The sequence below is a fragment of the Hoplias malabaricus genome, chromosome X2, assembly GCF_029633855.1.
Source record: "Hoplias malabaricus isolate fHopMal1 chromosome X2, fHopMal1.hap1, whole genome shotgun sequence".
Classification (NCBI taxonomy): Eukaryota; Metazoa; Chordata; class Actinopteri; order Characiformes; family Erythrinidae; genus Hoplias; species Hoplias malabaricus.
Genome location: NC_089819.1, coordinates 41,177,412 through 41,203,760, shown reverse-complemented (window position 1 = coordinate 41,203,760; position 26,349 = coordinate 41,177,412). Strand labels below are relative to the sequence as shown.

At 37.9% G+C, this 26,349-nt stretch overlaps 1 protein-coding gene across 1 annotated transcript in view; it reads left to right on the top strand.

Annotated features, from left to right (window-relative positions):
* The window catches only part of LOC136676248 (low-density lipoprotein receptor-related protein 1B-like), a gene marked incomplete at its 5' end in the record, with an annotated part of 218,771 nt that overhangs the window by 9,517 nt on the left and 182,905 nt on the right, over positions 1-26,349 (top strand). The window contains 2 exons of the mRNA XM_066653107.1: positions 5,635-5,766; positions 24,051-24,170. Of these exons, the coding sequence (XP_066509204.1) occupies positions 5,635-5,766; positions 24,051-24,170 (252 nt within the window). The remainder of the gene's footprint in view (positions 1-5,634; positions 5,767-24,050; positions 24,171-26,349) is intronic.

Sequence of the window (26,349 nt, the reverse complement as noted above, 5' to 3'; positions counted from 1 at the left end):
GAACGCAGCTGCCATATCATAGCCGCAGACTTCAACAACCAACGTCCAGGAAAACCACCAATTTCACACAGCACTGTTGCATTGCTCATAGCCAGGTTCAGAGAAAGCAGGACTGTGGAGAGCAAGCCACAATAGTGGTTTTGGCTGCCTTTGTGAAAAGTCCACGACATCTTGCAGCAAAATGTTGTATAGATCCGCCCCTGGTACAGATTCTTCATTGCAATATGTGGCACCTCTTCAAGAACCAGCTGCAGCAGAAACTATTAGAGGATGACCCTGATAGACGGCCGAGTTCTGCACCTGGGCGTTAGACCATCAATGACAAGGACAATTTTTATGTCAGTGGTGAGGTCAACCGCCAGAGTCTGAGGTACTGGCGTGACCTCAATCCTCTATTCTTTTGTCAATTCCATCTTCAGTTACCTCTAAAATTTCTGTGGTTATAACTTTTGAACCACAAGAAATATAGAAAATCTGATTGCAGCAATTGATTTCTGAGACAATCTTGGTCTTCTTTGATATGCTACAAGCACACCTTCGCTTTAGAAAAACTTACCCTTTATCAAATATGGTGGCTTTCAAGATAGTGGCCATGTTCCGGACATAGCCTAAAACATAGGCTCCCTCACCTAATAAATTAAAATATGTCATTTCCCTTTCGTTTCTGAAATAAAAGGGTGACCTGAGACCCTGTAGTTGGAGAATTGAAGGTAGCCTTCGACAGCTTCATAAGGAGAACGTAAACTACATCCCAACCAGGGTGTAGGGGAAGGTGTGGCTTGGTTTGGTGGGGATCCACCTTGAGTCATGTGTGGGTAGGGGTGTGGAGGAGCGTCTTGTGACTCTTTTCATTTCAATGCTCCTGATGTTCCTGCCTTCGGCCACCTTGTAGCTTCATTGTCCTTGGTCGTGGTGTTGCAGTGGGTGGACCCCAGACAATTCATCACATTGGAAAGTAGATATGAGCACTAGTGTGGTAGTATTGGGGGTCAGCACATCTGCACCCCGTGACAACAGACCGTGACACAAGGCAGAGTTTGAACCCATGACCTCAATATCCTGGAGCTGTGCGGCAGTGACATTGGCTGTGTTCACATTACAAGCCTTACTCATCAACTCCGATTTTATGCTAATATTGGATTTTACTGTTTTGACTGTTCATTTAATGGAATCTGTCTCTGAAAAGGCTTGTATGCACACTCTGATACATTTAGGAACATTAGCACCTTCACCAACAATAAAAATATCATATTTGTTAGACAAATCCTTGTATTCAAACGAGTAAAATCGACGTGATAGTAGCTTCTGTGCATCACATTTTGCTCAGAAGACAGCAAACAGCTTATTGACTGTACATTATTAGAATCAGAAGGAGAAAAAAGCTTGCCAGTTTTTGCTGCTGCACCAAGAGCTTGGCCAAGTACCAAATCTCTCCCTACACTCTTTGTAGTGCACACTCTAGGTCATAAAATTACAGTTTCTGCACTCATGTACTGCATTGTTGGTCAAATTCTAAAATATTATAAAAAAAGCTTATTTTATATAATTGGCCATAAGTTTCACATTTTACAGTTTAAATAGTGCCCTGTGTAGTAGTAGTAGTAGCTTTATATTTATAATCTGTGAAGTGCACTGTATAGGGACTGTATGGCCTCTACTGGTCTTTTTGATATGTTGCCAGTGCAGGTTTAATAGATTGCACTATGCAGATGTGCACAGACAAAAAGACACATGGAATCCGATTTGGCCAATCACATTCATTTCACATATTCACAAATCGGATATGAATCTGAATAGGACCACATATGAAAGTGACTCAAATCTGATTTTACAAAATCGGATTTGACATGTCCATACAGGCCTGATTACATCTGAGCCACATTAAGGCAAAATGCTCAGAGGCTTCTACATCCACTTCCATGGACACTTTATTAGAAACCCCATCTTTGTGATTAGATATTCGTATTGGGGCTGTAGTGAATCACTCTGCTCCGTATTGTTGCAATCACAGAAATATTGAGTCTGTAATTATTCTGCGACGCGGTGCAGCCACTTAAATGCAGCCAGTTAATTGCGAAGAAGCTAATTTAAATCAAGTGTGGGAGCTACTGCTTTTAATTTGCCCCTGATTGGGCACTGCTGGAGAGTTTCTAGAGTACTCCTCTAATTTTTAATCATCAATTTTCACTGCTTGACGCATCCATGAACAAAAATCATTCGCGGAGACTGTGTTCAATCTCTTTCTAAATTCAAATTACAGTGATATTTCATTCTCAAAGCATATTTATGGTTTACATTGGAGAGTAATGATAAACTGTTAAAAGAAATCATCTTATATCTTATAAAGTAAATGTAATATATTTCATTTTGCTATTGTGCATAATTATATGAATATTATATGTTTGTTCTTTAATAAGAAGTAAGATCAGATTGTTTAAGGTGAGTTTAGGTGATTTTATTAGATGACACGTCTTATAGTGAGTTTTCACAGTTATTTTTTTCGGGAATACAATGAATTCCAGCCACTGTAATAATAAAAGTGCGTGCGTTTGTGCATCCCCTGCCAACAAACAGGGTTATAATTTTCTAGAGATCTGTTTTCCGTTTTCTTTTTTCCAGTAGCTCTTCTGTGGTTTTATTCTTGTCCAATTCAGGGTTGCGGTGGGTCAAGCGTCTACCCTGAAAGGCAGGAACACACCCTGGACGGGGTACCAGACCTTTGCAGGGCGTCACATCCTCCCACATTCTACAGTGAATTGTCTACATATTTTTCCACCAACCACATATGGGCCACATTATTTGAAACACACAACTTTGCTACTTCCACTCACGGGCCACTTTATTAGAAATACACCCACTCTATTTCCACTAATTGTTCACTTAATTGTAAAGACCATCTACTAATTCAATACACACAAGTTGCACTTTATTATTATATTAATTATATTTTTTTGTTGTTCTAGCCAATCTATTAGAATCATCCGTCCATCCATCCATCCATCCATCCATCCATCCATTATCTGTAACCGCTTATCCAGTTCAGGGTCAGGGTGGGTCCAGAGCCTACCTGGAATCATTGGGCTCAAGGCAGGAATACACCCTGGAGGGGGCGCCAGTCCTTCACAGACTCACACACACCACACATTCACTCACACCTACGGAACACTTTTGAGTCGCCAATCTACCTACCAACGTATGTTTTTGGACTGTGGGGGGAAACTGGAGCACCCGGAGGAATTATTAGAATCATTTCCTGTAAAAACAAAAATCACTGTACAGACCAACATAAATCTGCTTGAATGGCCAGGGAGTGAGTGCTAGTTGAATTGATGTTAATATTCTGCATTTGTTTTGTGTTATTGCTGCTCAGCTTAACAATTAAGTTTGCGAACCAATCCGAGTTTAATTAAGCGAGTTAACGGAGCTCATAATGTTTCAGGATGTGTTTTGTAGCAAAGCAGGGTGTTAGATGGTTTATGAAGTTATTATTAACATGCAAAATGGTCACTTTTCACTGTCAAACAGTGTCCAGCTGCTGTAATAATTACACTGCCTTATATATATAAATATATATATAAAATTGAAAAACCAAAAAAACTGGCCTTTTCACTTTAATTAGTGTCTTTAATTGTCAGCATGACTTTCAAAACCATCTGAGCACTTTTTCTCTTCAGGTTATTTTTACAGAACTCTCGGTGTGAACCTGAGAATAATTGGCCAATTGCTAGGCAACAGTTTTTTTTGTGTTCTCCTCATCTCTGATTGGTCAGTTTGTATGAATAGTCCCTGATACCATCCTCTTATTAAATGCTTTGTTCATAATTTCTTTGTTTTAATTTTAGTGTTCTCAATAAATGCAGCTTGATTAATCAAAGAAGCAATCATTTTCACAGTCATTTTCTCCTATTATTTTTTATTCACGTTATGAAACAGCCATGATCCTGGCACCTATAGGCCTGGCTTTCAACTTCAAAATGTGCATTCAACTTCTTAAAAATGGCCCATGTGGGAGACCCACTCTAAGGAGCATAAACTGTTTCATTCAGGGAATACAGTGTTGATGTGATTTAATCTTTGTTTTAAAAATGATCACTTTTAGAGATAGTTTGCTACATTTTGGTGGTAAAATTTACTTATTGTACTTTTAAAGTAATAATTAAGAATTATACACACTTCTTCCTTCTCCTTTTTGTACCTAATCTAGTCTATTAAACTACGTTTAGTCAGTCAACCAATGAATCAATTGTACGTGTTTGTATACCATCCATACCTTGGGTAAGGAGGGTTTTTCTTTAGAGTTCTGCCTCTGTTTTCATTGCTTACAGAAGCAAAATGCATTAAAAACAAAACATAAAACATTACACAAAATGGAAAATTACCGTAAAGCCACCATCTGTGTGCTTCCGCAGCTTTTCTAATTCCCAGGAACCTTCCGAAAAAAGTGCAGTTACAGGTCCAGTGAGAGAGAGAGGGAGGAGATATTTTTAAACAACTCTCTCCCTTATGTGGGATTGTGTTTGGAGTGGAGGAAAGTGGGACGGAGCTCCAGAGGGGACACACACCGAGAGAAAACCTCCTGAGAGAGGGGGGGGGGGGGTGTAAGAAAAAGAAAAGAGAAAGAAAATGATTAAGGTAAGAAAGAGAGAGAAGCAAAATATTTGGACAGGGAAGGAAATCAGGGAGGAGTGTAGGTGTGTGATGCCTGGTTAGAGATCAGAAGCGGCACAAAAGCTGCAGTACAACAAACAGATTATGTGTTAAAGTTACACTGTGTATTAAAAGTGCAGCCAGGGTTGCACCTAAATTAATTTATGATCTCATAAAAATGAGCTAATCCGATTGTCTTGTTTCAGAACACAGCACTAATGTAAATTTATGGGAAAGATGGATACATTTCTCACACACACAGGTCTTGTTCCTGTGCTGGAGAGAGTCTTACAACACTCAGAAGCACAGATGCCCACCACCTCTTTGTGTTAGGGACACAGAGGATCCCAAAGTGTAGCATAATGAGGAGAAAAAGGCTGTTAAAATCTGTTAGCCCTATTAGCATTTTCATCATAGGATCTAATGGAAAACTATTAGCACGTCAGGTTCTAATGCATTTCTCTGCTCTACTGTCTGAACCTGAGTGAGTTATTCATGCACAGATCATACACAAGCAAGTTTGTGTTAGCATGTAAGAGAATACAGACACAAGCCACATATTCATTTTGCCATTCTTTTCCTTGGACCCAGCCTGAGCTCCTCGACTAACTGACACAGACGATCAGAACTCTGTTCATAAACATGAACATTAAAAGATTAATTCCTACTTACATTTCTTTGGTTTTACCAACTAAATGAGGCCTAAAAGTGTTGACAGAAAAAAAAAATGAAATATCAGTTTTTATTTAAGTTGTGTGTTTGAGAACTGAGTAGGTCCCCAATATGGTGGCTACTCTACACTGTGACATCAGCTGCAACCACTCATGGATACCACTTCAAGTCATTCTGAAAGTATAGGAGTTATGTACCAGTTCTGTGGGGCTTTATACTCCTCTGCAGACTCTTAGCGAAGGGCAGCCTAAGAGCATCCTCTTTTATTTTATGTTTCTGTCTCTCTCTCTCTCTCTTTCTCTCCCTCGCTATCAGGTTCTCAGCAGGTGGTGTGTCCTCTGTATCATGTGAAGTGTGTGGGCACACAGAGGTGTGTGGGGTTCTCAAAGGTGTGTGACGGTGTGGACGACTGTGGGGATGGATATGACGAGGGTGTACACTGCCGAGGTAAGACTCTACCCCCCACCCCCCCGCCAACCCAAACACACACACAAGACAGCCAAACACACTTGGACTTTCATCTGTCCTTCTCCGCCCTGACCCTACCCTCATGGTATCACACACATCAGTAGCTGATTTTTAAATGTAATTTAGAGATAGATAGATAGATAGATAGATAGATAGATCTTAAAGTATATTTACTTATCACAATCATTTAGTGTGTGGCAAGTTGGCGCCGGTGGGTCAGGCTGCTGTCACGACAGCTCCGACCAAACTTTTGCTTTTTGCGATTTTTTTTTCTGCACTGCTCCTTCCCATGGTCAACACCACTTGCATTGGATACGATAGAAGTATTCTTGTTGCTATTAGAATACAGTCTACTCAACCTTTGCCGGTTTCAATTCCGGATCTAAGCTGGCCAAGTGAGATCCTGCATGGGAACAACAAAGAAACAGTGGAGGTACAGGGGTTAGACAATGAAACTGAAACATTTTAGTGTGGGAGGTTTTATGGCTTAATTGGAGCAGCCTGGTGGCCAATCTTCATTAATTGCACATTGCACCAGTAAGACCATGTGCATCCAGTGGTTCAAACATTGTATCCTAATGGCAGTGCCGTGTATCAGGACGACAATGCACCAATACACACAGCAAGACTGGTGAAAGATTGGTTTGATGAACATGAAAGTGAAGTTGAACATCTCCCATGGCCTGCACAGTCACCAGATCTAAATATTATTGAGCCACTTTGGGGTGTTTTAGAGGAGCGAGTCAGGAAACGTTTTCCTCCACCAGCATCACGTAGTGACCTGGCCACTATCCTGCAAGAAGAATGGCTTAAAATCCCTCTGACCACTCTGCAGGACTTGTATATGTCATTCCCAAGACGAATTGACGCTGTATTGGCCGCAAAAGGAGGCCCTACACCATACTAATATATTTTGTGGTCTAAAACCAGGTGTTTCAGTTTCATTGTCAAACCCCTGTAGAACAAGGTGAAGACACCCCAGAGGGAAGCATGCCTAGCATATTCCTGCCCTGCCCAGCATATTCCTAAGCAACATGGAGGCCCTAGAAAACAAGCTGGATGACCTTGGGTCTGAAAAAATGCTATTGGTTGATTACAGCTCAGTTTTTAATGCCAAAATTCCCTCCATTCTCACCATGAAATTGGGGGATCTTGGACTAAGCACATCAATGTCCAAGTGGATTGGAAGCTTTTTGGCAAACAGAACACAAACAGTACGTGTGGGTAGACATGTCTCATCCTCACTCACCCTTAACACTGGGGCTCCAAAAGGGTGTGTCTTGTGTCCCCTGCTGTACCTCCTATACACCTAGGACTAGAGCCACTTCCGACTCCTGGTCCATTATAAAGTTTGCTGATGACGCAGTTGTGGTGGGTCTGATCTTCGACAAGGATGAGAAGGCCTACCTGGAGGAGATTAAGCACCTAGAGATCTGGTGCCAGGAAAGCAATCTCCTCCTGAACGTCAGCAAAACAAAGGAGCTGGTCGTGGCCTTCAGCAGCAGAGGACCCATCACCCCACAGGATTAACGACGTCCCAGTGGGGCAAGTGGATAGCTTCCACTACCTTGGTGTAAACATCACTAAGGATTTAACCTGGACATGCCACAGAAACTTCATGATAAAGAAAGCCTGTCAGCGTCTGTACCATCTTAGATGCCTGAGTGACTTCACACTGCCCCCCAGCATACTAAAGAACTTTTACAGGTGTACAATCGAGAGCATCCTGACTGGGAACATAACGTCCTGGTTTGATAATAGCACGATGCAGATGACCACCCATGTTGAGCTTCCTAACCTGCAGACAATCTAAAAGGTAAAAGTAAAAGGTAAAATGTGCTTGACCAAAGCCAGGAAGATAATGAAGGACCTCAGCCATCCAAACAATGGTCTGTTCTTGCTGCTGCAGTCTGGAAGACGATACAGCACGATAAAGACTGGAACAGAAAGGACGAGAGGTTTCTTCCCACAGGCCGTTAGGATGTTGAACCAGGACTTAGAGTAAGACTTTCCTCATATTCACAAAGTACGAACCCTGTACACACGTTATTGCACAATCAGTTCACTGAATTTAACCACATACTGTACGGATTAGAACTCATAAGTATAATATCCAAAACACTACCTCCTGCTTGCTTGCACACATACACAGTGTCACTTTACTCTTGATGCACACATGGCTGTATACATCCAAATGTATATAGATAGATAATTCCTTACGGTTTATTAGACCTAACATCTGACCTTATCGTTCTGATTATCTGTTGTATACTTGTATTTTTTAAACTTTGTATTTGTATTTATTTACATTTTTTTCTCTTTGTATTGTATTGAATTTTTCTCCTTGTATTTTATTCCTCGGTAACGGAGAGTCGTGTAAGCATTTCACTGCATGTTATACTGTGTGTGGCGATGTGTGACAAATAAAACTTGAAACTAGTTTCTGGATTAAACCTTGGATATTTTTGGGGATTTTTCAGCATGGATGAGTCTTTACTGCAGTATTTTGCTCATGTTTGTGTTTATTGTTTTTTTTATGTATTTACTTTATTTGTTTATTTAATTTATAATTTATTTATTTATAATGCATTTATAATTTATTTATTTGCATTTGTTGGGTGTCATGATGATGAATGCCAGTTTACTCATTCATGACATCAACCGAATGCCTTCATTATCTTTCATTGTCTACTGAGGGTTGTTATCTGTGATTAGTTTCATGCGCCTTTTTATTTATTATTTTGCTATTTTTTATTTCATTTCCTCATGTCATAAAGTGTCTGTGTGATTTTATTTGATTAACATTGCCTTTGTTCTTTTAAACGGTTTGTTTTGCTTCATTTTAATCACAGACCTCATTTAATTGTTATTAAAGCATTTAAAACGTTAGATCCATGTTTTTTGTTTGAGCCGACTGCATAAGGTGCATATAAGATCAACTCTGACTCTTGTGTACCTTGTTATTTTCTAGATTTGGTGTAAATACTACTCTTTTGGGCTGTTGTGTGAACATTGCAGTGTGGGTTAAATGGCAAGTACGTCAGTGAGGTCAGGTACTGATGTTGGGGAATTAGTTCTGGTCCAAAACACCACTCCAGCTTGTCTCGGAGGTAATGGTTGGAGCTTCAGTGCTCCAGAGAATGCAGATCCACTGCTCCACAGCTCAATGCTGGGGTGCCTTATATCCCTCTGGCTGACTCTTACTATGAGCATGGTGTTCTTAGGTTCACGAGCAGCTCCTGCAGATCGTCCCATTTTATTTAAACATTTTCTAAATATATATATATATATATATATATATATATATATATATATATATATATATATATATATATATATATATATATATATAAAACAAATATAACAATATAACAAATAAATATAAATATAACAAATGTAACTAATTTGTCATGTCAATAAAGCACCTTAGATATTTATTAATCCCAGAGGGATATTCAAGGCATCCAGTAGCTGTTCCACATCGAGGAATAGTTACCTTCGAGATGACAGTAAAGACCTGACCTGAGCCTCCTCAGGATGTAGAGCCTGTATGTCCATTTTTTTTGTGGACTTTTAGTTTTCTACATCACTTGGACACAGCAGGTGTCCTTGACATTGTGTAAAAATTTAATAATGAATGAACCAATAGAAATGCCTCAAAATTACTTGGAATAAAATCTTTTTACATTGACTGCCACTGAATGTTAAGAATGTTTTCCCCCCTTCTCCTGTAAAGTTACTAATTTGGAGGGATATGCTTTTTTTTATGCTTTGGATAGTGACAATATTTTTTATGATATAATCAATGGGCATATGCTTTAAAGGAAAACTCGTATAGTTTTTAAACTGTTCTCTTGCCCGCTGCATCTTCATTTCTGATTTAATAGTAATCAAGTTTATAAAATGTTATTTTTTTATGTAAAATAAAAAAAAAATCCCAGTATAATCCATATGGGACATATTGTATTTTATAAAATAAAATCCAGGCTGCTACAGTAGTTATCACAGTTATGATCTAAGTATGACAGACTTAGTCAGTTTGTATTATGAAGAGTCCAGGTGGTAATGGAATAAAAGTCTATACTCTCTTTTATCTCTCTCTCTCTCTCTCTCTCTCTCTCTCTCTCTCTCAGACACACACAAACACACACACTGCTCTATTCTATTTTCTCAGTCCTCCAGTGGCCTGCTGTGGTCAGACCTCATCCCTCATTGTCACAATAGAAGCAAAACACACACACACACACACACACACAGATACACACACACACACGCATGCACACAATGTGAGAGTAGCACATACGCTGAGGTGTCCTGAGATATAATGGAACAGTACAAATCTGATCCTTATGTATAGTCACTAACAGGGTTCAATATAATATATTAAATACTTTTTTTTTCATCAGCTCCACTTACCATATAGGTGAACTTTTAAAAAAATGATTAGTGTGTGTTTCACTGGTGGGTTGGACACAGCAAGGTTGCTGGTGTTTTTAACCACAGAGTACACTAATCGTCCACTGTATTAGACACACCAACCTCGTTAGTCAGAGACAGTAGCATCATTTGTTGCTGCACAGTTTGTGTTGATTGCCCTTTAGTCCTTCATCAGCAGACACAGGACCCTGGATGTTATTGGCTGCATATTTTCAGTAGAAGGACTTTTCTCAGCGCAGCAGTGACACTGACCAAATAATATATACTAATATATATATATATATATATATATATATATATATATATATATATATATATATATATATATATATGCGTATGTGTAAAAAAAAAATCATTTTTTGACAGTTGTGGAAAGTTGGGCTTTGGTCAGCCATCAGTGTTTAACGACTCTCTCTCTCTCTCTCTCTCTCTCTCTCTCTCTCTCTGTCTTTGATCTCAAGTGAGTGTGAATCATGGCTTTTATTATCACATTAATATTAATGAGGTGAGGTGTTATTCTGGACAAATTTACCTCCACTCACCCGGCCTTAGTTATATTTAGACCCATCTGAACGGTAACTCTTTCTCTCTTTCTCTCTCTCTCTCTCTCTCTCTCTCTCTCTCTCTCTCTCTCTCTCTCTCTCTCTCTCTCTCCTTTCGTTTTCATGCTGCTCTATCCATCATTTACAGAGTATGCCCTTTTAAGTTCAAGTCAGACATCAGTGTAATGCCTTAAATATTTGGTGACACTAAGCTCACTTTTCTGTCAAAGAATCAGTCCTAGAAGTTGGTTTAAATGTTTTTTTTTTTTTTACTTCTTCTGATCCAAGTAAAACTAATCCCAAATTTAGACTCTATACTCTGTAAAACCTGTTTGATGTACTTATTTGTTATTTATTTTCTCAGGGATGAGGGCTTCTTTATAGCTCTACATCCTTTCAGACTCATTGAGTTCAATTGAAGTTGTTTTAAAATAATGTATTTGGTGGATTTTCCCCACTCCCTTTGCTGCTATAGCAACTGAGATTTCCTTTTCCTTTCATTGTTTAATGAGATCAAGGTTAGAGAGGTAATTCTCTCATATTCTCCTTTATTCCAATCTGTTCCTACCACCTTAACTTTAACCTCCACCTCACGCTGTGGGAATATTGGCGTTTGGAGAGGAATTTTGAGCTGGAGGTGTGGAGTTAGCGGGACTTTTGTCTCCCACTGAAAATGGTCTCTGCTGAGCAGTGTGTCGTAGATCTTCTGTTTCGCCTGAAGCTCATTCTCCAGAGATAAGTGTCCTAGTACAAGTGTCTTGGCTGCAGTAGCTATTCTCTCTCTCTCTCTCTCTCTCTCTCTCTCTCTCTCTCTCTCTCTCTCTCTCTCTCTCTCACTCTCTTTCTCTCTCTGCAAGGAGTTGGACTCTCCTCCTGACATCTCTTTTAAATAATGTCCACTTTCTCGATGTATGAAAACGCTGTGACTAAATTGAGCTGCTAGCCACACCTATTTTGAATACTATGAATAATTGACTCTAAAGGCTTGTATTGTGATAGATGTCTATATCTTCATATTTTCATATTAGGTTGAATGAGATTTTTTTTTACCAGTGACCTGTAATGCTTGTCAACACATAATGCCCAAAAAAATGTCTAATAGACACCTTTTAAATGACTGAATTCAGATATACATACAGAGTTCCTATACTCTTCATAGAATTGAAATGAAACAATCTTGAGCATCAGTATATGAGCCTAAGGCTAAATGTGGGCTGCAGAGGTATAAAGCCCCAAAGCATTGGTTAGTGGAGCTGTGGATCTGTGTTCTCTGCAGTGATAGAGCTCTATGCAATCATTTTGGGATGAGTTGAACTGGTATTTGTGATCCAAAATGATTTTCCAACATCAGTACCTCATCTCACTGAGGTTTATGTGGCTGAATATACCAACAAACCCTCAGAGAAGTGGTCCAACATCTGTTGTTGATGAAGAGTAGAGGCTGTTACCGCAGTAAAGAGGAACAAACATCTGATTAATACCCTTCTGTTCAGGAGAATAAATATAATTTGAGCATGGAGAGGTCACTTGAGAACAGCGTACATTATTTTTGGAAGTTCATTACAACAATAAAATCAACACAATGACAAAAATCATGGTCTAAAATAGCGGCTACAGGCAAGCGGTAACAGAGGAGCTGTAGAGGCTCATTGGAGCCGAAGTGGAAACTCAGCATCAGCTCATTACATCTCACCGTAAGTGACTAGACACAAGGAAACGAAGGGAAGAAGTGATTTCCCCGGAGAGAGACGGTAAAGAGGAAGAAAGCTGGCGTTTCAAAGACAAACAGCATCACAGCGCACTAAAGAGATCCATCTTTAGACCTGAGCAGGGATCGTGTTGTTTTAGACTGAAGGCGTGTCTTTTGTTCGCTGTTTGGTTTGTGTGTTTTTTGTTTGTCTGTGGATTTTTTTTCTTTAGCTACTTTTCTGCTGGGAGAGGTAGAATATATGACAATGATTTACAAGAAATGCAAACACTGCATGTATTGATCTGATAGTTTCATGTTGATTAGACGTTTTAGTAATGATTTACATGGCCATAACTGGCCACTTAGTTATAAACACCCCCTCGTCACAGGCCGCGTTATTAGATTTCAATTGCTTTCACTGAAAATACAGATCATTTGTACAGTGTAATATGGATTTATTAGGAGTACATTTGTGTCCAATATTTCTGTAAACTATGGGTTTTAAAGGAATACTAGGTAAATTGTGTATTTTTGCTCCTGGGCTTATTATAGATGTCCCTTTTGTAGCAGTGTCCTGAAGGGGGAGGGGAGAGAGTGTGGGGGGTTTTCCTACCCTCCTCCAAAAATTACATAGTGCAGTTTCTGAAGTGCTGATCCCAGAGTAGCAATGGAGCAATCATTGAAGCATCACAGTGATTTTGATGATTCAAGTTACTACCTAGTGTTTCTTTAAGAGTGTTGAAGAACATCAAGCTCTGTGTGTGTGTGTGTGTGTGTGTGTGTGTGTGTGTGTGTGTGTGTGTGATCTCTCGTGTCTGAGCTCCGTGCTGGGTGTAAGTTATGAAGTGTTGATTGGAGAGAGGCGTGTTTCACAGCTCTGCTTCAGCTTTACTTCCTCCTCCCTTCCCTCTCTGACATTTATTTATTCATGTATTCGTTTGTTTGCTCTTTAATATTTATTTTTCTCTGTCGCCTGCAGAAGCTCAGCTTGTCTGAGACGGCTGCTTTGACTCTGCGTTGTCTAAACACTCGAATAAACAGAATTTCAGTTTTGCCTTTTCCACCAAGTCCCAGATTCCCTTCTGTTAAATTTAGTTCCTTTTCATCAGCAGCAAAGTCATGCTGTAATTTTATGTGAGTTATTTCTGACTGGAACAAATGGAGAAATAATGTGGAGAAACGGCAGATTCTAAACTTTCAGTCCACACCATGTTTGTGTTTATGAGTAGTTCCCAAATGTGAGTGAGTATGTAAGTACTGAACAGCACCACATTTTGAATTGGTTCCTAAACATGACTAAGAATGTGAGTGAGTGAATAACAAGCTAGTTCTATCATAATGTGCAGACCGCATCTAAAGGCATTTATATAGTGGGCATAATTAACGACACTCAATGATTTAGATCAGGTGTATCTCTGATTATATTCTTCACACCAAACACTAAATACCGGATGGTGAAAATGATACAAAATGTTACCTTCTGCTGAACTTCTGTGAGATTCCACTTGTTGTTTAGAATTGTCAGTGTGTGATGGCTTTAAACTTTGCAGCTGTGGCCTCAGGTTAGTTCGAGAAACTGAAAGTGAGTGTCTTGAAAAGAGTGGAAGCTGGAATAAAAGCAAAGTGTCAACAGAGTAAATGCAGAAAATGTAATTTGCATTTAGTTGTTGAGGCTTCTGTGTGATTTTCAGTTAAATATATGTTTTCTGCTGTATTTTCTGATGCTAAAAAATGAACAACTTGTATGTAATTACTGTTTACACACATGCACACACACACACACACACACACACACACATTGTGTATATATATTGAATATATATACATATATACACACACACAACAGCAGGGCTCCTCACTACAGGTTTTTCCCCCTTTGATAAATCTCCTATGTGACTGAGTTGGATTTGTTTTCCCAGGTTGGGAGGTGATTGTATGCAGTGTGCCTTTGTGTGTGTGTGTGTGTGTGTTTGTGTGTGCTTCTGTGAGTATGGTCCATACATTCATCATGTTGTAGGGACCAAAATCTGCACACGCTTCTGTTGAGGTATGTGTGTCCATAAGCCTTAGTTTAGTGAATGTAAACGAAGGAAATGCCTGAGTAATGCTGACTATGACCAGCAAAACACATTACAGACTGGCACATACTATATATTCTATTGTTCTACTGGCAGCTGACAGTATCCAAATTGTGCCAATTTTCATCTTATTTTTATTTTTATTTCACAGTTTTCATATGATAAAAGATACATTGGTGCTACACAGAGCTCACTGTAGAAAGTAACAAAGTCAGCAACCTCTGAAAAATCTCAGCTTTTTAGATCTGGAAGATCTCAATATTATGAGCTGGGAAATGTGATTGCTACTGTAGTGTGGAGAGTATTTTGTTAAATGGCTCATTTGTGCTGGATGTCTGCATTGCATTGTGTAGAGTGACAATTGTCTCTGGCCAGTCAGGGCTCTTCATGATTTGCACATCACAGTTTAGTCTCTACTTAGCTCATTGGAACCACAAGCAAGCGGGTATTCAAAGTACCTGGTTCCAGGTGCCAGGTACCAAATTTGCCTAATGGAAAAGGGAAAAAAAAGAGAGTAAAATAAGTAGCTACCATGGGCCAAACGCTCTGAAAGACACATTGTGACTTTGTTTGTTTCATTTTCTTTGTATTTTACATGTTTCTATTATTTTCTGTAACTCTCTTTGTGAAAGTGGGCACCAATCACTGGATCTTTTCTGAAACAAATTGGAGAAGTAGTTTTTGGATTGCTTGGAGTTGACGGATTGTTCTGGTTTTGTGCAAGCGGGCCGAGAGAATGGTGCCGTGTCACGCATTGTTCGGACGCTAATTGCTGCTGTCAGTTCAGCTTTGGAAGACGAAGGAAAACAATTAAAAGTCAGATATTGTTCAGATATTGTTGAGATTTTTCTTTTCTATTCTGCTCTGAAGGATGTGACATGTTTCATAAATTGTTGAGAATTGTTCTGTCATTTCCAGTATGTCAGGCATTAATAGTTACTCCAAGATGAGAATAACAAAAGAGCTAATTTCTCTCAGAAACTTAACAACACAGTGAGCCTAGAGTCTCTAATATTGCAGTTTAATTCTAGTAGCATTAAAGAGCACTTATGTTAACTTTTTCTGATCTTAAGTCTTCTGTTTGATCCCATGTAATAATAACAATAAAAAGTCTTGTATATGGCCATTTTCTGTCCTCCTAGAATTAAACATCCACACTGGCTCTCACCACGTATCATAACATTTATGGAACTGGTTAACATGAACATGAAATGAAGAATCAGACTGCTTTGTAGTCTGAATGAAGGAGATTATGCTACACAGGGTGGGTCCCTCATGGAAGAGTCCATGTTTCAGTTAGGTTTAGCAGGGAATCTCAGATACATCCTTGCAGCCAGGTGTCAGTATAAGTACTGTTTCATTATGCAGTGAAGAGCAACCAGTGGAGAAAATGACTGACACTTGCTTTAGGACTGATATATGCAAATGAGCTGTTTCAATTAAAACAGTAGAATCAATCCTTCTGATGTCAGGTTGAATAGGCGGAATTTTTTAAATGTGGTAGTAGTTGTAACACTGCAAAATTTCAAAAGAATAGATACTTCTAAAGTAAACCACGTTCATAAACTAACGACATGGGCCCTTTAAATGCTAAAATGTAGTTATTATTTTGAAATATACTCCAAATTCACACAGATAAATAACGTTATATTAAGTGACAAAAGGGAGTTGTTATAAGAAGTCATAAGGATTGTTTTATGCCTAGACTACTGTTTTCATTGATGCAGCCAACCAGAACAAAGCTCATTTATCTGTCTTAAAGGGCCAGTCACTCATTTTCTCCAATGATTCTTCTTTGTACGTCTTCTAGACTCAGAAAGCTAAGCAATAAATGTTTTAAATGGTGTTATACATTTTTAAACATGCTCCATTTGGTCTGCTTTGCTTAAAGGGCCGGTCCTCTCAGATTAGTACGGGTTATGAATATATCCTGAATATTAAATATACATCTCTCAACAGATAGTGATTGTGGGTCTCTCTTTTTGTTTAATGACATACTGTGATTCTATGTCTTTAGGGCACTGTAAACTACTACTACTACTACTACTAATAATAATAATAATAATAATAATAATAATAATAACTGATGAATGAAAAATACTTTATATTTTGCTGATTTTAATGCATTAATTATTTAATTAATTCAGTCATTCCTTTGTCTTCCAACCTCTTCCATTTATACAATGTTAGACTTAGGTTTGAGCCTTCCCAGAATTACTGGGCACAAGGTAGAAATCCACCCTGAACTGTGTGCCAGCTAATCACAGGGCATTACACTCTCACCCAGTCACTCACTCACACCTGTGGACATAATGGCTAGAACTGCAAAAATGCTTTTTATAATAATCTTACAAACAACTTAAAATGAGAAATATTTGCTATATTGCCTAGAGTCAACCTGATATTCTTCTGGCGCAGCTGCACTTGAGCCTAAACCATGCTTAATGCCAACATGCAGCCCTGCACTTTTCCATGTCATATTGCTTCTATGTTTTCTTAGGAATGTGTTCCTGCTCCTTTTAGCTTTTGTTTGTATTGGTTGTGAATCACCACCCTCGCTCCTCCCTCATCCCAACATTGTCATGCATTGCAGCCGAGAGTCACCATAGTAATAATTGTTCCTATAGGTATTCCTTGGTCCTCTCCTGGTGTATTTATACACCTCGGCCGTCCTATTCATGTTTTAGGGCACTATTGGGTGTGTCACCGTTTTTCTTGGAGTGTCCGAATCCTAACTTTAATTTAAGCATGATTTTGAGGGCACTACTATCTCCTACCACACCCTCGTAATTCATGATAAGCATCATAGCTCAATACATGAGCTGAATGTGAAACAGAGTTTGTTTCCTTTTAAGCAAGAGACAGTGGACGTGTCTGAATGCACTTGAGTTTCTCAGCGCTACTTAGTGAACTAAATAGCACAATACTAATGAGGGATTAGGGAGCCATTTCAGTGATGGCCCTTGTTTTTGTCTTGTTCTTTTAATTTGCGTTAGTTGATATGTTGTTGTATGTTGTGTTGAGGTGTTATAGGTGTCATGTTTGATGTATTTTCCTTGTTCCAGCTATTTTCCCTCGTTTAGCATTGATGTTCTTAGTGTTATTTTAGACCAGTCTTGTTTTTCCTAGTCTGTTCTTGTCATGGACTTTAATAAAACCCAGTTGAATTTGTATTCTGATTCCTCGCCTGCATCCATATTACAGAGGGGTATTACAGAAGGCCCCTGACACTGGTCCGTGGAACAGTGGAACTGTGTTCTCTGGGGTGATGAAACGCCATCCAATACCTTTGGGATGTGCTTGAGTGGTGTGTGTGATCCAGAACACTGAACATGTCTTGGCTTTTTTGGCCTTTATGCCTTTATTCATTTCAAGTCAGAACAGTGTCGCTGAGTGTGTTTTTGAGTTGTTTCTGTGGAATAACTGTCAGATATTTGGACAGGCTCAGACAGGCGCTTTATATAAGCCTCAAAATCTACTTTCCACACCCAAACACTGTGTGTGTGTGTGTGTGTGTGTGTGTGTGTATGTTTTTTTGTCCGAATACAAAACTGTCTGTATAATGATGACGATGCGAGGAAGGTGACCCAATGAGGGCGAGGGAATGAAAAATGCTCTGAATTGTTTATTGATATTAAACTCTTTTGCAGTTGATTGCAGCCCTGTTTCTGGCGCTTTTGTGAATTGCAGTCGTTCTTCACCTGAGCGCAGTCCATGAGTAAGGGCGGCAAACTGCGCAAATTAGCATTACGACGCACTAAGTGCCGCTAAGGTGACAGATTCCTGGGAGTAGACTGTAAATCTGAGCTTTAACTGCGTCCTATTGACAGCAACCTTGAGCCGGAGCGGACCCTGGAGAAATGCATCAAAGGAAACAGGCTTTAAATGCCATTTACACCAGAAAGTGCTGAGTTATGCTCAGTGAATGAGGCAGCGTCCGTCCCGACTTTATGAAGGAGCGGGTTTTATGTCCTGCGGCCTTTTGGTGAACTGTATTCTTCTTGCTGTGCAGGTTTTTTCAGCTTAAAATACTGCTGGAGATCTGTAACAGAAGCTTCTGTTCACTTTGACAAGTGAACTCATCTTAAATAGACCTGATATATGTAATCGTTCTCATTATGAGATCATTGTAAAAATATTATATGATTATCCAGTCTTTTCCTGCATTCAATGCAAAACACTTTCACCATTCAGAATGAATATATTTTTTAATTTTTGCAATGCCATGCAGCCTGACACTGCATTAAAAATAAAATATTCCTTTCTAAATATGATTTTTGTGTGACTGAAAAACTTGGTAATTCAGAAAATAATTAGTTAAAGAGAAGAATAGCCATTCAGATGCCTATACATTTTTACATTTATTCATTCATCTACTGTAAGAGAGGTGGGCTATATGGCCCTAAAATAATATCACAGTATTTCAGGGTATTTTTGTGATAATTATATTTTTTGAGAAGTGACAATTAGGCCTGTCGCTATAGCCATTTCTGTGGTCGATATATTGTCCAAGAAATAATTGCGATAAATTATATTATTGTCATTTTATGCCACTGATATAATGATATTACAGCATAATAACACAGTTACACTCCTCTTCAGAACAATAATCATTTCTGAGTACAAACAACTCACTTGTAAGAAGTTATATGTGGTTAACTATGTCAAGTGAATTCAGTGAACTAGAGTCATTGTATTTAAGTTTGCATTACTTAAATCACAAGTAGTTGTTTGTACTTAAACCGTGAATTACTACAAATTAATATTAAACACGTCTAATAATTAATACCAACAATTATCAAGACCCTAATTACTTATACCATAGCTCTACACAAGCAACACCTTCACTGACTTTCAACCAACAAAACGCTACAGTAGAGAAAGCGGTAACTTGTTCTTATGGTTTTATTATCAAGACCAGGCAAGTAAAACATTACAGCTTTAAACTGGGTGCATAGAGAAAGGTAACCTGGGGGGGGGGGGCAACCACATGATATTAATTTAACTTCATATTAACTTTTCTTTTCACTGTGTAATACACTTTGAATTGCCCTTTGTGTATGATAGGTGCTCTATAAATAAACTTGCCATGTCTTGCCTTTAGTTTGTTCATTAATTAGCCAGCTTATCTACACTCTAAAAAGAAAATAGTTGATCCAACTTAATTGAATTACTTGTTACCAATTGAGGCAATTTTCTTTTTACAGTGTATAAGTAAAGTATCTGATCTGCCTAAAAGTTACTGTAAATGTCATTACACTACAGTAAGAAAATGAACAAATCTGACGTAATTTCACTGTAGCCAATTATCAGTGCAAATAATTTTAAGTTGTGGTAGCCTAATATGATCAAACTATAGAGCTCATTAACACTTTTCAATTTTCAAAAGACGAGGAAGCTAGTTTTGGTTCCTTTTTCCAATGGAAAAATTCTAACCCCTGCTTAATTTTTATTCTTACCATTGTCTTTATATATCATATATCTTTATCTCATTTCCATTACATTTAATATAAAATACTTTACTCTAATCTTGTTATCAATATTAATACACATTTGCTGCTTTTATTTTACTGTTAGGCTATGTGATGTATACAGAACAATCTGCTTACTTATTTTGTATCAGTGTTATATAAAATTATCTAACGTGATTATACATTTCTGATTTCTTATAAGCAATTACTCACTTTCTAGTCTGTAAATGAGAACTTGGTGTTTGCATGAATTTAAAGTGGTATTCATAATTATTCTTTGATAATTCATTGTTATATTATTACTTTGTATTATTATTAAATACATTGTTCAGCGTTCTAGTGAACCAAATAAATGTAACAAATATTATTTTTCCACAAAGATTTATTTGAATTACACACACATACACATTCCTCCGTGCACTGTAAAAAGAAAATTGTTGATCCAACTTAATTGAATTGCTTCAATTGGTAACAAGTAATTAAATTAAGTTTATCCAACTTAATTTTTTTAAGGTTATCCTTAAAAAACTTAAAAAATTAAGTTGGATAAACTTAATTGAATTACTGGTTACCAATTGAAGCAATTTTCTTTTTACAGTGTGGCACCATGCCAAGGACATCCACACACTGAAATGCTTGTGGTGAGGCTGAGAAAATTACAGCTATACAATACAGTGTATACAGCAGAAAAGATAACTATAACATATATTGTACATGCAGAAATGTACTAAACATATAATAATGAGCAGATCCATAAGTCATGTTATGGATTTTTAATAAATGAGCATGTGTGCAAGATATGACTATATCTAACTATAGTGCAGACAGAAGACAACCAAACTGCAGTGTCATAGCTTTAAATATGAATAAATAAATGTGTGTGCACAGATGCAGTGATCTTTAGCAACTGTCCATAACTAACACCACAAATTGATGAGTATACAGTACATGTGACAAATGAAAGAGGATAGCAGCATTGACAGCAAGGTATGTAAGCACATGAACAGATACATTAAGTGATTTCATGAAAAATCAGAAATTTGGGAACAAAAACAGCTGATTCAGTAGTAGTACAGATGCTTCTGTACAGTCTACCAGATGGTAGCCTGATAAACAGGTTGTGTGCTCAGAGACAGCAGTCTGCTGTGAGTTTGAGTCTTTATCAGGTGTCACGACTGGTAAATGTCCTGGAAGATTGGGAGTTTGTTGTATGTCTTCCTCAGACATGCTCTCAGCACTTCTATGGGGTGTGTGTGTGAGGAAGTTAGTGGCGATGCTGGGGGCTATACCCTATTTTGCTGAAGTCAGTGGGGACGTTTGGTGCCGTAGTTATTTTGGCACTTCATGATAATCTCTCACTATTTAAAGAAACATAAACAAACATACACAATGTTCCTCTACAAAAAAGTATGTTAGAGTAAGTCCTTTTTTTATTGTAAAAAATCTGTTGTAAATTTCAGAATTTAGAAACAGGACTTTCTGTAATGCAGACTCCATATTCAGTGATATGTGAAAAAAAAATCAGGTTTACTTCCAAGCTGTTATTCTTGAAGCAGAACTACATAGTTGTGTATTCTTTTTTCAATGTAATCTATTTACTTAGGTAATAAGAATGTTAGTGCATTGTAAAATAGTTCAGTCTGTTCAAAGAAATAAAATAAGTGGTAACAAGCAATTTAACTACTTTTAAATCAACCATTGTTTACAGCATAAACAAGGAAAGACTTTATAACTGTTTAGTGTTACCATACCTTGAGTGTATGCTGGTCCACTGATGAACTTGGTTTTTCTGACCCCTGACTAACCAAGAGTAATGGCCTATCATACAAAATTAAGTTACATATCATGTGAAACATAAATGTTATTTTTAAGAAATGGTGAGCACTAACTTATTCTAAGCAAACCTCGCTTCCTAGTTATAGCGGTACCGATTCAACACTTGATAAACAGTCTATTAAATCCTGTTTAATTTATACCTAAAATAAATCTGTAAGTTACCTGGCATTTCAACTTAGTGCTTGTCCGCCATGTTTTTGCCGCCGCTAAACAAACCCTTGTAGGAGAGGACGTGAACACCATTGGCTGCATTAAAAAATGATGGACAAACTAACTCTGGCTGGTGATAGACTTAATAAAAAGTGACTGACATCAAGACTCTCTTGTGTAATTGGCTGCAGTCGAAAATGATATGCTGCATATGCTCTGCCCTTTACTCACGCCCACTGGGGCTACGGCCTGCAGCATTACCCTTCTCCATACTTTGCCTCAACAGATTATTTTCATTTAAATTGTGCGTGGAGTGCATGATGGGTTGTGTTGTGTTCAGGAACTCTCAAAAGACTGCCGCCGATAGACTGCGTCCAGCCAATTAGGAGAGAGCATGTCGATGCGTCACACATAAACAGAAACGCCACAGAAGATTTTTAGGTGGAGTGACTAATGATAAGAAAATGTGTTGTAGCAATTGAATTTAACTCCACCAACAGAAACATAAACACAAGTAAACGAACCAACACAACCACTACAGTTTTTAAGATGGAATGAGAGAAGAAGAAGCCAGCTTACCTTTTTTATTCTCCAGCTTCCAGCTTTGTTTCACGTTAAATGGTGCAGCAGTTAACATCCAGGCCTCTGTAACTGCTTTATTATATAAAGTGTAACAAAAATGTCAAATAAACTGGTGTTAGTGTAGTAGCGTTAGGAGCATTTAAGATGGAACTGGAAGTGTATTTGTGTGAGTTTAAATGTGTGCTGTACAGTGTAAATTATCAGCATCTATCCACTTTTCACTTTTCTGCTTCAAATTTGGTACTCAACCATTTTTCGGCACAGACATGTCCCCATGCGGAGAAAAAACTGGAAAAAAAAACCTTATACCTAATTGAAAAAATCACCTTTACGCAAAATATACCAAAACGTTGATCTTACACACATTACCTGAATGTGTATCTTAATTATCCTTTTTTTATTTATTTTTATTTATTTTTTTTGGCTCAGTTTGAGTGATCCCACATTTCTGTATCATTTAAGTTACGCTAACTTTCATTAAGAAGTGCAGTTAGGTTTTACAGTTGAAATATGAAAATGTTTAAATATCCTAAATAAATAAAACCTCTGTTTTCACAAACAAATTGACAAATCAGCTCTTGAACAGAATGACTAGTCAAAACCAGAGAAAATTATAAAGAGAGTGGCTAAAATATAGGTCTTTTTTATGTAAACAAACATGCAGGTAAACACAATGGGCGACATCGAGTTCAGCAAAAATGACTGAGGAAATATCTATATATCGTGAAAAAAAAATCGATAATGTAATTATTGTGGCCCTATGAGAAAAGACTGAAAAATATATTCATTTTAGGAACATGCTACTGCAACAACATAGAAGTTTAAGTTTTATTTAAATATAAATGTAACTGTATCATGTCTGTAAACATTAGGTTATTTTGCACCCAACATTAACTTACAGATTCTGATTTTGTATTAAATTATGTCACAAATAAATCTATCACAAAACCAAAGTGCAGGAAAGTGTAGTGCATGCATATAAACAGCAAATGTTTTTATACAAACATTTATACAAAACCTACTCTCAAAGCATTACAGTAAATAACAAAACATATTTAAAAAAGATGTTATAGTGAGTCAGTGTAGTCTGCTTATTAGAACTCACATTGGCTGTTGAGCTCTCCTTGCTAGTTTCTTTTTGGTCTTTCCTGGTACTCAACTGGGTGCTTCTGTTTGAGATGGTGAAATATATCCGTTGTATTTCCTCCTGTTGTTTCAGGCTTCTTTCATATCTTTCATATTACCATGGTTTGATATATATCTAATATTGTGCAACCAAAAAACTTTTGTCTGGTGCTGAGAAGAAACAGGAAAAATAGTGAGAAATGGTTTGCTTTAGAGAAAGAACTGGAATAAAAGTGGATTCACAGCACAGTCTGTCAGCTTCAGGCAGAAAACAACACATTCAACCTGAGAGAAGTTCAGTGTAATGTGATGTAATTGTGTGTGTGCATGTGTGTGTGTGTTTGTGTTTCAGAGCTGGTGCCGAGCTGTGTTAAACTCCAGTGTGAGTTTGCTTGTGTAATGATGAGAACAGGAGCAGTGTGTTACTGTGGAAATGGAATGGAGCTCCAGGAGGATGGAAGAACCTGCAGAGGTAATGAACACACACACACACACACACACACACACACACAGACAGTGTGTTTCCAGATTTCTTTCCATACATTTGAGGGACATTACCTTAATTTTATAGCACATTATCCCTTAATCATAACTACTCCACGCATTCAAATGGAGAGCCCATATAAATTTGTCTCAGTCATGAAACAGTCCCTATATGAAGCCCTGCTTTAAAAATACCCTACATTATTTGAGGTAATAAATCTGGCACATTCACTTATCTATTCAGCTCTCACTCAACCTCTCACTTAACCTGGACTGGCACATAACCGGGAAGCCAAACAAAACAGAGCTCATTTACATATTTGATTCTTGCAAGAGATTCTGGTCTCCAACATTTAAGAGAAAGTGAATTTTCCTAACTTTTCATTATTTACACCCAAATCTATATAATCCATACATAGAAATAAAGCCACGATGAGGCCCATGGTTTTATGATGTTACAGAAACCAACACATTTACCCAAAAGCACCTCTACAGCCTTGAGCATTTTTGCTCTCTGCATTCTAAAATTCTAAGTTATATGCTCTGTTTTAGGCCACACTGCTTTTTACAGAAGGGCAGCCTATTAGAAGAGAGCACATTTTACATATATCTGCCTTAAAGGCATAGATTTTTAAATTCCGAAGGATAAAGCAAGGCTGGAAATATTGGTGCAAAATGAATAATGCCTGTTTTGTAACATCAAGCCTTGGAAAATGTTTAAGTTAGTGTTCCTCTAAACCAATAAATATAAAAAAGGGATTTTAATGCTACAAGATTTGTGTACAAATGTTATATGTGGGAAATAAATGAAAGGTAGAAGCATTTTAATGCAATTACTACATAATGTGTAGTTTTCTGGTGAAACGATATGGGCTTTGTAAGTCTAAGTCAATCATATGGAGTATCAGGTCCCCTCGCATGACTGTTTACTTCTTTGTTTTACTCTTTGAATTCATTCTTAGTAGATAAACACTGATTTTTAAGAGTGTTTCTTCTTCTCAGCTGTATGTTGTGGGTGTTATGTACCATACGCTCTATTTATTCCAATTTTCACTGTATTTTTCGAAGGTAAAGCCTGCCTACACACCGTTTACCCATCACTCACCTTCTCCCAATTACAGAGCGCTCATTTACATATTCATAGGTTTGTGTGTGTGTACATGCCAGTCCCTACTGAGAGCAGGTTTTATGTATTTAGGTCAGGTGTACAGCACATTAAAGGAATACTTCAGTTTCTAAAACCTCTTCTCCGCCTGATTTATCTGAGGCAGGAGATCATCTTTCACTGAGTATAATGCTTTACTGAAAAGAGCAGAGAATATGTCGATCTGAATATCAGTTAGCTAATGGGAGGATACTGAATTTAATAGGGGTTTATACAAAACATGTCTTCAATTTTTGTTTAAATATTAGAAAATCTGACATTATTCCAGATATGGGACTGAAACAGCTGAGTTACGTGAATTAATATTTGAAATACATCATACCATACTCACAATTTTATTGAATCTTGGCGACACAAACATTCAATAGCATACAAATAGTTTGTATCTCTGAAATATGAAATGAAACAGGAATGCTCTGGAGGAGCTACACATGAGCCTAAGGTCACCAAGGCATATAAAGTCCTCCATCGTCAAGTTGCAAAGCAGTGTAACTGTGTTCTCTGGGGTGATGGAACTCCACCCAATGCCTTTGGGATGAGTTGTGAGTGCTTTGAAAGCCTCACAGCAATGTTCCAACGTGTACAGCCTTTCAAGCAAAGTGGGTGGGAGGGGGTCCTTCATTATAAAGACAACTTGGGTGACCAGGTTTCCAGGTTCCACCCTAGATCCCTTTGAGTCCTCCTTGTACATATTATAGCATTGACTATAAAGCCGACTTGGACTTTGATTTTGACTTGACTTTGACATAGGTTGAATGATATTGTAATATTCAAACAAAATTCCCACAATGTGAAATATCAGGTACTGTGTCTGATCTTGCACAACACACACCAACACACCACCACCATGCCAGGGCTACTGCAGCACTGAGAATTATCCATCATCCAAATCACACCTGCCCTGTGGAGGTCTTGAGGGGGTCCTGATCATTTAAGCACAGTTTGAAAGGGGACTAGAAAGTATGCGCAACAACAAATGAACTACAGTCTGTAATTGTAGAAC